Below are 14,767 nucleotides of genomic sequence, written 5' to 3' on the forward strand. Positions count from 1 at the left end.
CTAAGTGCAAGGCTGACCTCGAATGTGGCAGTCCTCCTACCTCAGTCTCCAGGATCACTGGCATGACAGGCATGCACCACTGTACACGGCTCATTTCCATCTTTGTGCAAATGTCGCCTCCTTAGAGAAGGTTTCTCTGATTGCTCCCCCATCTATAATAAATCCTTTCCAAATTTCATCCCTCACTTGGCTTGATTTTTCTTTCATGCAAATTTTAATAAATTTTCTTTACGGTTCCTTATATATCTCCCCCAAAAAGATGTCAATAATCTAAGGGCGAACATTTGTCTTGTTCTCTGCTGGGTTCCTGCCTCCTAAAACAGGGTCTGACACATACTAGATGCTCAATAAACAGTTGCTGAGGGCTTGAGGTGTAGCTCACTGACAGCCAGCTTGTAAGCATGCATTAGGCCCTGGGTTCAAGCCCCAGCACTGTAAAATAATAAATAAAGTAGCTGCTGAATTAATAAATGGGGATACAACCCAGACATCATACAGCTGGGCTGGAATTTTTAGTGCTGATAAACTTCAGTGTGGATGCAGCAAGTTCCAGACACTGCCCACGGTGTGGTGGGAGTTTCAATTTGACCCTGAGGACAGTGAGAACCAGTGATACATTCTTATCAGGGAGAAACAGAATGAGACTGTATTTCCCAAAGATAAAGTTCTTTGCAAACCAAGTGTGGACCAGCAGGAGCCAGAGAAAGAAACGGGAGTGGATTAAGCTGAGAGCAGAACTAAATGTACCAATGAATCTATCTCAAAAAAAAAAAAAAACATTTCCCGGGAGACCATTGTGGTGGCCCACGCCCATACATCCCAGCTACTTAGGAGGCTGAGGCAGGAGGATTACAAATTGGAGGCCAGCCTGGGCAACCTAGTAAGACCCTGTCTCAAAAATAAAAAGGGCTGGGGATGGACCTCAGTGGTCGAATACTTCCCTGGGTTCAATCCCCAGCAATAAATATTTTAAAAAAAGTACAGTGTGATATGATTTTCTATTGATTAATAAAACAGAGCAATAATGTGTAAAGGTAGGAGAGCCTTATGGAGCTCACACTAATACGGACAGCTCAGGCAGGTTACTGTTCTGTATTTCAGTTTGTTCATCTGTTAAAAAAGGATGATAATAGCAGCCCCTAGTCATAGGATGGCTGGAGGCTTGAATGAATTAAGTCTTCTGGAACACAGGGCCATGATTATTCAGTAGCATTGTTTTTTATTTAGGGTATTGTTACTGTAGCAGAGCAGGTGGTGAACAAGAGTACTTTGACTTTATAATGTGTTATTTCTTTTGTTTTAAACTATTAATTATTTTGATTGAAGGACATTTTAGCTATGGTAAGATAAACAGATCTTTGGGTGGGGGGTGTGAAACTATGATTTTTTTTTTTTTTCCTGCAGCGGGGATGGAATCCAGGGCCTGGTACATGCTAGGCAAGGGCTCTATCACTGAGCTACAGCCCCAGCTAATTTTCATATACGTCTATACCTGGGTGATCACCACTTGGTCCAGTCTGCCTAGGCAAATTCCTCCTATAATTTCTATTACCATCGATTGAGGTTTTCCTTGAACCTTTGTATTTCCTGGAATCATCCACATGTGCTTTTTTTGTGACTGGCTTTTTTTGCTCAACATGTTTTAAATTTATTTATTTATTTATTTATTTATTTCTATTGAGATTAAATTCACAGACCATAAAATTCACGCTTTTAAAGGTGTTTGACTTGCTGGGTGTGGTGGTGCATGCCTGTAATCCCAGCAACTTGCAGGCTGAGGCAGTATTACAAATTTGAGGCCAGTCTGGAAAATTTAGCAAGACTCTCTCTCTCAAAATTTAAAAAAATAATAATAATAAAAGTAAAACATGAGCCAGGTGCAGTGGCACACACCTGTTTTTTTTTTTTTTTTTTTTTTTTTTTAAATATTTATTTATTTTTAGTTCTTGGCGGACACAACATCTTTGTTGGTATGTGGTGCTGAGGATCGAACCCCGGCCGCACGCATGCCAGGCGAGCGCGCTACCGCTTGAGCCACATGCCCAGCCCCGCACACACCTGTTATACCAGAGGTGAGTCAGGAGGATTCCAAATTTGAGGCCAGCCCAGGCAAACTGGTGAAACTGTCTGTCTCAAAGAATTAAAAAAAAAAAAAGGGCCGAGGATGTAGGATGTAGGAAAACATCCTTGAGTTCAACCCTCAATACCACAAAAATTTAAATAAGTAAATAAAACTAAAAGTGTATGATCCAGTGATTTTGATTATATTTATAGAGAACTGTTGGCTTTGAGATTCATCTATAATGTTGTGTGTATCATTACTTAGATTTTTAAAAATTTTCTAGCAATTTAAATTTCAAGGGTGATTGGTTTCAGGATCCTCCCAATACCAAGTCACGTGGCCGTTCAAGTTCAACTCCCTTTTAGGAAAGGGTGACACATTTGCATAGAACCCACGTACATCCTCCCATGGACTCCCCCCCCCCAGTTCTGGGGATTGAACCCAGGGGTGCTCTACCACTAAGCTATATCCTTGCCCCTTTTTGTTTTCAGTTTTGAGACAGGGTCTGGCTAATTTCCTCGTGTGGGCATTAAACTTAGGATCCTCTACCTCAGCCTCCTGAGTCACTGGGATTATGAGTGTGGGCCTGAGTGCCCTGCTCTTCCCATATACTTTCAATGGTCTCCAGATGACTTATAATACCCAAAGCAATGTAAATGCTCTGTAAATAGTTGTTATACTGTATTGTTTAGGGAATCATAACAAGAAAAAATTCTGTATATGCTCAGCACAGATGCAATGCATTTGGGCTTTTTATTTATTTATTTATTTGTTTTGGGTACTGTGGATTGAGCCCAGGGGCACTCAGATACATCCCCAATCCTTTATTTTTTTTTATTTTAAGACAGGGACTCTCTAAGTTGCTGAGATTGGCCTCAAACCTGTGATCCTCCTGTCTCAGCCTCTCAAGTAGCTGGGATTGAAGGTGTGCACAACAGGCCCTGCTTCTCCATTCACTTTTTTTTTTTTTTTTTTATCCATTCACTTTTCATGTGGACATTTGAGTCATTTCTAGCTTGGGGCTATTATGAATAAAAGTATGATCCTTGCTCATGTCTTTTGTGAACAAAAAAGCATTTCATCGATTGTTAGGTCCTCACCTAGGAAGACTGCTTGGCCATGACACAGGTCTGTTTAACCAAGGGGAGCAGGGTGGGTCCCAGAGTGCGAAGGATTTTGCCCCTTCCTCCAGGGGGAGCCGTGAACAGTGTCTGGGTACATCTTTGGTTATCATGACGAGAAGGGAACACAGGTACACAGAGGCCAGGAAGGTTGATCAACATCCTACAGTACACAAGATAGTCCCCAACACCAAGCTGAAAGAAAAGTCAAGGGTGCTGAGGTTAAAATGCCTCGTGATCCTTATTAGGAACTGCCCCAACCGGGGCTGCAGGTACAGCTCCGTAGCAGGGCTCTTGCCTAGCATGTACAAGGCACTGGGTTCTATCCCTGGCACCATAGAAAACAAAACCCTCAAAAAACAATGCTCAGCCACTTTGGGGCCTCTTGGCTAAGATGAAGGCTGCCCAGAAATTTTCCAAAGTGGTTTTGCTGGTTCACCAGCCTCCAGCAGTGGGTGAGGGTTCTGCCAGCACCGTAGGCTCTCCAGCCATCAATACTGTCAGTCTTTCTTTTTAGCTCTCTGGGTGGGTGTGTTTTAAGTCTTTTCTATCTTAAAACATTCTGAAGTGGATCGAGCCAATATGACAAATGTTAACATTTGCTAATCTTGGGTGGTGGGTGTATTTTAGGAGGCTCTGATCTTTCCTGTAAGTTTTTTTTTTTTTTTTTTTTTTTGTAGAACCTTCTCACAGGCTGCATGGATGGTGAGCCACTGTTTCCCTAGACTTCTCAACAGGACTCAACTAGCTTCAGCCTCTATAAACTCATTTCAGATGATCTAATTACTCCAAGTGCACCTCCCACCTCTTTCTCTGGGGCATCTCTCTCTGGGGACTGATTTTCCCCAGGCTTCCAAGTTACTTGGCCTTGGGGATGTGGCTCAGTGGTAGAGTGCTTGCCTAGCCTGCATGAGGCACTGGGTTTGACCCCCCTAGCACCACCAAAACCAAACCATACCAAAACAAAAATCCTCAGCCAAATTACTTGGCCTCAGCCTCTGTCTCCACCTTCAGAGGGTACAGCCTAAGAAAGGGACACAGCCTGGCTTGGATCTCTGCCAACTGTGTGACATTGGGCCTGGGGTTAATCCTCTCTAGGTTTCAGGCCATGTATCTGGCAAAAAAATATGCTAATACCATCCCCTCACTTGCTCCACATGGTGATTAAATGTTTGATGGAATCTCTTGATAGGTTTAGATTTCTCAGGATAAGGGCTAGCACCTAAGCCCAGGACTAGGGGTGAAGTGAGAAACTGGCTTAGGGCATAAAATTCAAAATGCACCATGTGTGCTGGACATGGTGGCATATGCCAGAAATCCTAGCTACTCAGGAAGATGGCAAGTTGTAGGCGCCAGTGTGAGCAATTTAGCAAGACCCTGTTTCAAAAATTTAAAATAGGACTGGAGAATGCAGCTCAGTCATAAAGCTTCCCTGGGTTCTATCCCCAGTAACATAAAAAACAAAACAAAAGGAAAAGACAATGTGTTAATGAAGTATTGGTGGTGGTGGAAGGTGAACAGGGAATTGAACCCAGGGCATTTAAACACTGAGGCACATTACCAGTCCTTTTTATTTGAGACCGGCTCTTGCTAAATTGCTGAGATTGGCTTTGAATGTGGGATCCTCCTGCTCCAGCTTCCCCAGCCCTATCTCAAATTTTTTAAAAAGGGATGGGGATGTAGTTTAGTGGCAGATCAACCAGGGTTCAATCCCCAGTATTGGGGGGTGGTAAATCTACTAAACCCAAACCTTGCATACACAATGGTATGTGGTCTACCTTTCTACTCCTAGGAATTTGACTCCGGAAAAACCTGTTCACAAAGGTACTTGTACAAACTTCATTAACACCGGCCAAAAGAGATGTGGTGGTAACTCGCCTAATGTTCCCAGATACTGGGGAGGCTGAGGCAGAAGGATCGCTTGAGCTCAGAGGTGCAGGGCTATCCTGGGCAACAACAAAATGCTGTCTCAGCAGGGAAAACAGGGGCTCAGGGTGCATGCAGCTCAATGTCAGTATGCTTGCCTGGCAGCACAAGGTGTTGTGTTGTTCAAATACACAAAATCAACAACAACCAAATGATCATTAACAGATGAATGGAAAAAAGTATATTGGCTCTATTGTAATATAGCCACACAATAAATACTACTCCAGGAGAGAAAACAAAACAAACTGCTGGTATGCCCAGCAATTTGCGCTCATATGGACATTTTGCTAAGCAAAAGAAGCTAAGCCAGGCGGGTGTGGTGGCACACACCACAACACAGCCCTCCCCTGGGGCTGAGGAGGCTGAGGCAGGAGGATTGTGAGTTCAAAGCCAGCTTCAGCAAGTCAGCGATCCCTGACTCTAAATTAAAACAGAAAAAGGCCTGGGATGTGGCAGTGTAAAAGCGCCTCTGGGTTCAATCCCTGGCACACACAAAAAAAGCTAAAGAAGCCAGACACCAAAGACAAACCTATTGCAGGATTCTACTTCTGTTAAATTCAAGAACAGACAAGAATAGTCACTGGAAGCCTCCAAGCCTCCTGGGAGTCCTTTCAAAGCCTCCAGGGTGGAGGGCCCCCACGCCGGCGAGCAATGCTAACTCCGGGAGCGCTGGATTTAGCGTCAAGGACCGAGGCCACGATTCTAAAGGGTGGGGCACAAGTCAAGGGCTAATTATCTGTCCTTCAGTTGCCAGCACTAAACATGGCGGCACCCATGGAGGAGTGAACCCAGATCACATGACAGGGCGCCGCCCGGCGTAGATCTCATTTTGGCGCGCCTACTTTCAGATTGACCAATGAAGCGGAGGCTTGAGGCACGCCCTCTTTTCTCCTTTCCACCAATAGCCTCCTGACACCTTCCTTATTATCCAATCACCACTTCCGCTTCTCTTGACTGAAAAGCAAGGTGTCCTGTGAGCAGAACCACAGTCTTACTGAGGAGGCAGGAAGCGCCGCAGCTCGTGTCGCGGCGCGTGCCGGGTAGCCGGAGTCAGGCGGCTCTCCTCGTAGCACGCGGAGGCGAACGGAGACCCAGGTAGGCGGCGGCGCCGGGGGCGCGGGGCCGCGGTGCGGGGACGTCTGACCTGTGGATAAACGGGCGAGAGCAGATACCGCGGGTTGAAGGGGAGCAGGAGGGGGGGCGGGGCGGTTGGGGCTCCCGGGGCGCGCGGTGGTGGCCGTTGGGCCCCGGGGCGCATGCGCCAGGACCGGGCCGGCCGTTGGCGCGCAGGGCGCGGGCCTGCTTCCGGGAGGGGGTGTCATGGCGGTCTGTCTGCGGGCTGGGCCCGAGTTGGGGGAGAGAATAGACCCCGGGGCGGCTTGGGGCCTTTTGTGGGAGAGACTGAGGGGGCTACCCCGGAGTTTGAGGCCGCGGTGGGAGAAGCCAGAGCTACCAGACTGGACTGGTTTCTCCGGGTCCGAAGGGCGTCCTCCCACCCCCACTGCACCTCGTTCTTGCCCCCTTCATCGGCGGGACTCGAGTTCCAGACACTTAGGGCAGAAATCATCCTCTTTTGAAATTAGAAGTTCCCAGTAGGGAATCAACGCCGGGGTGAAAAGCCTATCTGAGGACAATGGAGGGCAGATGGGTGCGCGTGGCATGTCTGGGTTGTCATTTACCCCGGTGTCGGCTTCCAAGCCCTGCTGCTCCTGGGACCTCAGCTGTCGCGGCCGGCCTTTCTGGGCTGTTAGACCACACCAAATCCTGCCTTATGACCCGATTTGTTTCGAGCATAGGACTCTGGCCAGCCACTTCTGGGAGTTGCCTTTTCCCCCCCTTCCTCTCTCGGGTCTGGAGTTGGAACCCAAGACCTCGCACTGGCTTGGAAAACACTCCACCACTGAGCTACATCCCTCGCCCCTTCTGCAAAAATTTGTGCTGCGAATATGTCTCCACATCAACACAAAACAACTTGGCTTGGTCTGTGTGTTTTAAACACGCCGTCTCTTGGCCACCCAGATTTGGAAGTCAGAGGAGGTAACTCTGGTTCTTTTCCATCTGTGGGTTGCCCAGGTGATGCCTGTCTCTGACCTGTTTGGTGTCCCGCGGTCTCCTCTCCTTCCTTACTTAGCCAGCCCCCATCCAGCTTTAATTCCCTTCCATTTGGTGACTGGTTTTCCTGGCTCATGGTGTCAGCCTCCTCTGCGTCTGTGGAGTAAATTCCTCTTGGGTAAATGCTGATTGACTCACTCAACTCTGAAACCTAATCAGCGATTCCCTATTGCTTAGTAAATTAAGCATAAGTGCCCTGGGCCTGACCAGCTATTCCAGCTTTGTCTGCTGCCTGTACTTCAGCCAGCCAGTTGTTCTTCATACCCCAAAAGATCTGGTGCTTTTTGGACTGATCTTTTTTGGCTCCTGTTCTTTCTTGGCTCTTGGTCTTTTCTCTGGTGCTTGGAAAATGGACCCCTCCTGTCTTTGCCAGTAAGAATTCTTAGGGTTGGTATCAGATTGCTTCCAGATTCAGAGACTCGCACACTCTGCCTTAAGACCTGATTCTTGTTCCATTCATTCAGCCATTGCTTTTGAGTGCTTATCTGCTCTGTGCCAGTCCGCACAGGGGGGGACTGACTGGAGGGGGTGCTTTTTAGGTTGGGGCTGTAAGGAACTGCCCTTTTGGAGCAATGGGGGTCCAAAAGAAGTATCGGGCAGGGGAGTTCTTTACTGTTCCAGACGCCAGAGATAGCAAGTGCTGAGGTGTGTTTGAGATGCAGCAAGGCTGGTGAGGTGAGTAGGTGGAGAGTCAGCATGGAGAGGGGGCTGTGGTGCTGACTTGAGTGTTATCTGAGCATGGTGGAAGCCCGTGACAGGTTCTGAGCAGCATAGTGACATGTCAGGCCCAACTTAGCTTTAACAGACTCCCTTTGACCGTTTTGGGTAGAAGGGGATGGGAACAGGGAGCCACTGAAGAGGCCGTTGGCATAGTCCAGCCAAGAAGTGATGGCACCCAGATAACAAAGATGTGTTAATGTGCCCACACAAGGGAATATTATATGGCTATAAAAAGGAGTGAAGCACTGATCCATGCTATAAAGTGGATGAACTTCGAGAACTTGATGCTTAGTGAAGAAAGCCAGACACAAGGCCATATGTTGTATGAGCCTTTTAATGTGAAGTGTCCAAAACAGGCAACTCTGTAGAGACAAGAGATTAGTGATTTTCTGGGCTCGGGGTTGGTGGCTGAAGCCTCTGATGGTACAGAGGCTTTTTTGAGCTGATGAAGCATTCTAAACTTGACTGGTAATGGTGACACATGTCTTTGTTTTTTTTTTGTTTTTTTTTTTTTAAAGAGAGAGTGAGAGAGAGAGAGAGAATTTTTTAATATTTATTTTTTAGTTCTCGGCGGACACAACATCTTTGTTGGTATGTGGTGCTGAGGATCGAACCCAGGCCGCACGCATGCCAGGCGAGCGCGCTACCGCTTGAGCCACATCCCCAGCCCTGACACATGTCTTTGTGCTAAAATCCACTGAATTGTGTACTTTGAGTTCTGTAACACATGAGTATCTCTGTAAAGCTCTTCTACTTTTAAAAACGGCGTGGCAGCTTGGGGTCAGTGTAGTAGCACGAGTGAGAAGTAGCACCTGCCTAGCACGGGTGGGGCCCTGGATGGATGTGGTGGAGGGATTCCTTGGCTGATCAGAGAAGGAGGTTGAGGGAGAGAGAAGACAAGATTCCTTCAGAGAATGGAATTGTTTTGTAGATGGGGATGCAAGTCTTCAGGGGAAATGGGGAATTTTGCTCTGGGCATTTTGAGTTCAACTTTTAGTGTCACCCAAGGATGTGAAAGTGACACCTGGTGACTGGGTCTGTTTAGGGAAGGGGTTTTGACTAGAGACACGGGGCCATCAGCATAGAAATGGTTAAAACCATAAAGTCCACCTAGCACCCTTAGTGTGTTGGCCCAGGAAGAAGCACTGTCTCATCTTCAGCTGGAGGCTGCCATGGGGGGTGGGGGAGGGGGGACAAAAGCATATTCACAGTTGGGTCCCTGGCACTTAGTGTCTATTGCTAGACATAGCAAGGAGATGAGTGAACTTTGTATTAATTCCATTTACCATCTCAGCTCTTTGATTGGCCAGCACCTAGTGGGAGGCCTTTTCATGAAAATAGTTATTCCCCTGGGTGGGCCACAGGTAGCAGAAGGTACCAGAGCTGAGCAGGCGCTTCTCGCTTCCTCACATCCTCAGTTTTCTTTTAATTATAAGTGGACACAACATCTTTATTTTATGTGATGCTGAGGCTCAAACCCAGTGCCTTACACATGCCAGGCTAGCACTCTACCTGTGAGCCACAACCCCACCGCACGTCCTCGGTTTTCTCCAGCATCTGGGCAGCTACACCTGCAGGTGTCTGGGGTCCTTGAGGAGCGAGGGGGGAAGGGGGATTCCTTTGGGCTCATTGATCCAAGCAGGTCTTGAACAAGTCTCAAGAACTGAGACTTGAATGTTGAAAATGATGTTTTTGTGCAGAATGTTCCCCCAGGGGGCAGCAGGGCTTGAAGGCTTGACATAGGGGCTCTGTGAGTCTGCGCAGATGAACAGAGCAAGGGTGGTATGCAATATGGTAGGCAGGGGCTGGACCTGGAGGGTCGTGAGGACTGTGGAGCAGATTTGGGATTTCACTGGGTGCTATGGGAGCCCTTGGAGCTGGAGGATGTTGATGGGCATGTGAGGACATGAGGAAAGACCTGGTAGCTTGGAGGAGGGTGGTGGGAGTGGGAACCGTGGGCTGAAGCTGGGTGGGTGGTATTGCACAGGTGGAGCTGGTGGCGGTGTTGAGGCAGAAAGGGATCTGAGGGTGAAGTTACAGCTCTGTCGATTTTTAAAAAGATACTTACGGCTTCTCCAAGTTGCTGAGGCTGGCCTTGAACTTGTAATCCTCCTGTCTCAGCCTCCTGAGTCTTGGGATTACAGGCCTGCACCACCATGCCCAGCGCTCCATTAACTTTCTGTGCCACCTCATGGGGCTTGCCCTCCCATGAAGGCCTCTTTTGGGTCTGTGTCAACAGCTTATGGCTGCCAGGCCATGGTCTCCCTTGCTGGGTAGATTGTCCTGCCTACACTTTGTCACTTCCCTTGGCCCTTCCTCTCTCTTCTGTTCTCAGTACCATGGCAGAGCAGGATGTGGAGAACGAGCTCTTGGATTACGAAGAAGACGAAGAGCCCCAGGCTCCTCCAGAGAGTACTCCAGCTCCACCTAAGAAAGACGTCAAGGGGTCCTACGTCTCCATCCATAGCTCTGGCTTCCGAGACTTTTTGCTGAAGCCAGAGCTCCTGAGGGCCATAGTGGACTGTGGTTTTGAACACCCATCCGAGGGTAGGCCTCCCTGGTGATGTTCACCCAGTGCCCCAGCTCATCTCCCCAAAACCAGCTTTGCCTGCTCAGAGCAGTGTAACCTCTAGCGTGTCCTGGATGAGGGAGGGTTTGCTTTCCCTGTGGGTCAGCTGTGCAGTTGTCCTGGGAGGTTCTGCAGCATGGCAGTCTGCTCTAACTGGGGGAATACCCCAGACAGGCAGATGTCTGTGGTCTGGCCCAGGATTGACCTGTGGTTGCCCCATCTGGGGTCCCCTTAGTCACCTTCCCAGGAAGGTGTAGAGAATCTGTAGAGAAGGAATGCACTGTTTTCTGGTCACTCACATGGTCCTCCTTCCTCAGTCCAGCATGAGTGTATCCCCCAGGCCATCCTGGGCATGGATGTCCTGTGCCAGGCCAAGTCTGGGATGGGTAAGACGGCTGTCTTCGTGCTGGCTACTCTGCAGCAGATCGAGCCTGTTAACGGACAGGTGAGTGCTGCTTCCATTCCAGGTGCACACTGCCTGGGGCAGCAGAGCCCCAGCTCCCCTTGATAAAATTATGCTCCCACATTCTTTTTGTGGGCTTTTTGAAATTAAGTAGTTAAAATTTAAAAAGCCAATGAGGCAATACCTGCAATTCATAAACCACTCAGAGATATTGCTGCTGTTTCAGTGGGTGCTTCCCTCGTAGCTTATGCTTTGGGAGGTAGAATAGCCCTGTCTGGTTGTTCCTGCTGTTCCTGATGATAGGCCTGGAGACCTCATGTCATTAACATTGAATTCCATTATCTGGGGGATAACTTGGGTGAATTCTGGTGTTTTGATCTTACGAATAATACAGGGGTGCTAGGTGTAGCTCAATTGCAGCACATTTGGCCAGCATGTGTTGAGGCCCTGGGTTCCATCCTCAGCAGCAAAAACAGAACAAACAAGAGTCATGCCAGGTTTCATATCCTTGTGTGGTGTGTTGGGACCTGTACCCTTGTCTTGGGGCAAGTCCTGAAGGATGGAGTCTTGGTGGAAGACTGGTGTGACCAGTGTTTGACATGAGCAGGAAGGCAGGTGCAGCTCGAGCAGAGGCAGGATGCTGTTAACTTGGAGCCTCTGTCACCCTGGGTGGGCAGGTTCTACCTTTACCCAGTCCCTTCTCCGTCTGGCTTTGTTACGGGTCCTATCGTCAAAAGATTAGGCCTCAGTAGCTATGAGTTTTGCGGCAATGAAGGGCTGTGAGAAGGTGGAGGGACGCAAGGCATTTGGACTGTGCCTTCAAGTGGCCTGAGGTGTAGGACACTGAGGTGTGGCTGGTGCCCTGTCGGGGGGGACCAGTTAGGTGTGGTGGGTATGAGCTCTGGAGAGGGAGAATTTAGGCTGCCTTCCTCAAGGATTTCTTACATATTCATTCCCCAGGTGACAGTCCTGGTCATGTGCCATACGAGGGAGTTGGCCTTCCAAATCAGCAAGGAATATGAGCGCTTCTCCAAATACATGCCCAGTGTCAAGGTGAGCCTCAGGCAAGCAAGCAGGGTGCCCCATGGTCTCTGTAGCCTCGCTGGCCCCAGCACTAGACCAGCCAGCATTTACCAAGCTTGGCTACAGCAGCTGCCTTTGAGGTTTGCGGTGGTTTATGCTCCTTTAAAAGCCTGATGAATTATGCATGGCCTCTAGGGGCCTGTGCCCATCCCAGCCTGGGGCTGCCGTTCACTGGCACTGGGTTCTGAGGCACCAAGGCTGGGGTGTTGGGCACTCTTGGGACTGCTGGGGCCTGAGCTCTCCAGACCAAGGATGGCGTGTGAGTATGGACAGCCCCAGGTATGTGGAAGCAACTTTCTCTTCATGCCTGTAGGTGTCTGTGTTCTTTGGGGGCCTTTCCATCAAGAAAGATGAAGAAGTGTTGAAGAAGAATTGTCCCCATGTAGTGGTGGGGACACCAGGCAGGATCCTGGCCCTCGTGCGGAACAGGAGCCTCAACTTAAAAAACGTGAAGCACTTTGTGTTGGACGAGTGTGACAAGATGCTGGAGCAGCTGGGTGAGTGTCCCTACCAAGCCTGTGGGGCTACCTGGGGCCCGCCCGCCACACCTCCCACCCTTGCAGGCCCCCAGACTCCAGAGTCAGTTTCTAAGTGGGTTGTGGCAGTTTCTAAGGGTCCCATAGTGGGTCACATGGATATGGCCAGAACACAGGCCTCTGGTAAATGGCTCTAAGGGAAGTTCTGTGCTGGCAGAGTGGGACGTGCTGCTTCTAAGCCAAGCTCAATGGGACCACTGTGCCCGAACGAGCTGCTAGCCCTTCCTGGGCACATGAGCATGCCTACATGCACCTGGAGGAGCAGAGCGGTTTCTGCCACCTTTTGGGTTAGTCCTGGGTGCCACCTGCCCTCAGTCAGCTGTGGCAGGACCCGTGGGAGAAGGGCTTGTGTCCTGGGAGCAGCTACGGCTCTCACCCCAGCGGCTATCTCTGCCTCAGGCTCCCCTCCCCGAAGCGCGGCCCGAGGCGCATTGGCACAGCTGCTCCGCTCTGGCAGCGTGTAAGTCGACTGCAGTTCCTCCCGCGCCTGCGCTCACTCTCCCCTGAGTCCAGCCCCTCAGGCACCTGGGACTCTCCCTCCTGCCACTCCCTGACACAGGTGGGAGGGGCTGGGACTGACTGGGCTGGGCTGGTGGTCTGGCAGATACTCATGCCCCCCTGGTTCTTGCCTTCCCCACCCAGACATGCGGCGGGATGTGCAGGAGATCTTCCGCCTAACGCCTCATGAGAAGCAGTGCATGATGTTCAGTGCCACCCTGAGCAAGGAGATCCGGCCAGTCTGCAGGAAGTTCATGCAGGATGTGAGTAGGGTGACGCCCCGGCCTGCCCGTGGTGGCTGAGACCTCAGCGCAGCAGCTTCAGCCCTCCCCAGGGGCCTGGGGCCGCTCCACGACACCCACATTGCCCTCACGGCTGGAAGGATGCTGGGAGGCCGGCTGAGGCTCCTTCTTTCCCCTGTTTTGTCACACTGAGAGTCGAGTGTGGTCCACGCCTGAGCCAGACCAGAGCTCACATCCAGCTTTTGGTAGAGAATTGTTTCTGAGGTTGGGTACAGCAGGCCCTCTGGGAAGCATCGCTGCAAAGGAGCCACTCCCTGGAAGGTTCTGGGCAGGCGAGACGCCCAGAAGTGAGCCCCGCTCGCCCCTTCCTGCTTCCCTTCCCACACAGCCCATGGAGGTGTTTGTGGACGACGAGACCAAGCTCACGCTGCATGGGCTGCAGCAGTACTATGTCAAGCTCAAGGACAGCGAGAAGAACCGAAAGCTCTTTGACCTCCTGGATGTGCTGGAGTTTAACCAGGTGATGCCCCGCAGCCTGTCCTGGGCTTTGGGCCTCAGGAGCAGGTACCCGGCCAGGCCTAACCGCTGCCTCTCCCACAGGTGGTGATCTTCGTCAAATCCGTGCAGCGCTGCATGGCCCTGGCCCAGCTCCTTGTGGAGCAGAACTTCCCAGCCATCGCCATTCACCGGGGCATGGCCCAGGAGGAGCGGTGAGTGCACGCCACCTGCCGTGGCCAGAGGGAGCAGCGCCCAGGAGCCCGTGTCTGACAGCCTCCACTTATTTCTCCTGCACCCAGTCTGTCACGCTACCAGCAGTTCAAGGACTTCCAGCGGCGGATCTTGGTGGCCACCAATCTCTTTGGCCGAGGGATGGATATTGAGCGCGTCAACATCGTCTTCAACTATGACATGCCCGAGGACTCAGACACCTACCTCCACCGGGTAAGAGGTTCTCCTCCCGGGGTGACAGTGGGTGGGCACCTGGCTCTGCTCATCATCAAACCCTGAGTGCGTGTCTATGGCCTGACCCTGTTCCTGCCTCCCTGCAGGTGGCCCGCGCAGGTCGCTTTGGCACCAAAGGCCTGGCCATCACTTTTGTGTCTGATGAAAATGATGCCAAAATTCTCAATGATGTCCAGGACCGGTTTGAAGTGAATGTGGCTGAGCTTCCGGAAGAAATCGATATCTCCACATACAGTAAGTGGCTGGGGCAAGGCCAGCATTTGGGGATGCAGGTCTCGGGCAGAGGACCTCTCCCTCACTGCCTCCCCTGTTGTCTTTGCAGTCGAGCAGAGCCGGTAACCACGTGCCTTGAAGACCCAGCCGCCCTGCTTCCCACGTGCTGCTTCATGTCCTCTTTCTAGGCAACAGATGGGTGTCTCTTTTTACTGTTCAAAAGCTGTAGATTTGTGTAAGAATAAATTTTTATTATGGAAGCCTGACTCCCACCCCATCTGTTTCTTTGTCGTCTGTCAGCATTTCATGGACACGGCCT

General features: G+C 50.4%; 1 protein-coding gene across 1 annotated transcript; it reads left to right on the forward strand.

The window, feature by feature from the left end:
- The first annotated feature begins 6,081 nt into the window (after positions 1-6,081).
- Positions 6,082-14,708, forward strand: Ddx39a (DExD-box helicase 39A). The gene is made up of 11 exons (XM_026399797.2): positions 6,082-6,204; positions 10,277-10,488; positions 10,828-10,955; positions 11,874-11,966; positions 12,310-12,493; positions 13,175-13,293; positions 13,661-13,792; positions 13,873-13,982; positions 14,070-14,214; positions 14,322-14,469; positions 14,558-14,708. Exons 2-11 carry the CDS (start codon positions 10,281-10,283, stop codon positions 14,572-14,574), a joined length of 1,284 nt encoding a protein of 427 aa, XP_026255582.1. The 5' UTR covers positions 6,082-6,204; positions 10,277-10,280; the 3' UTR covers positions 14,575-14,708.
- Positions 14,709-14,767: the final 59 nt, after the last annotated feature.

The sequence above is a fragment of the Urocitellus parryii genome, chromosome 3, assembly GCF_045843805.1.
Source record: "Urocitellus parryii isolate mUroPar1 chromosome 3, mUroPar1.hap1, whole genome shotgun sequence".
Classification (NCBI taxonomy): domain Eukaryota; kingdom Metazoa; phylum Chordata; class Mammalia; order Rodentia; family Sciuridae; genus Urocitellus; species Urocitellus parryii.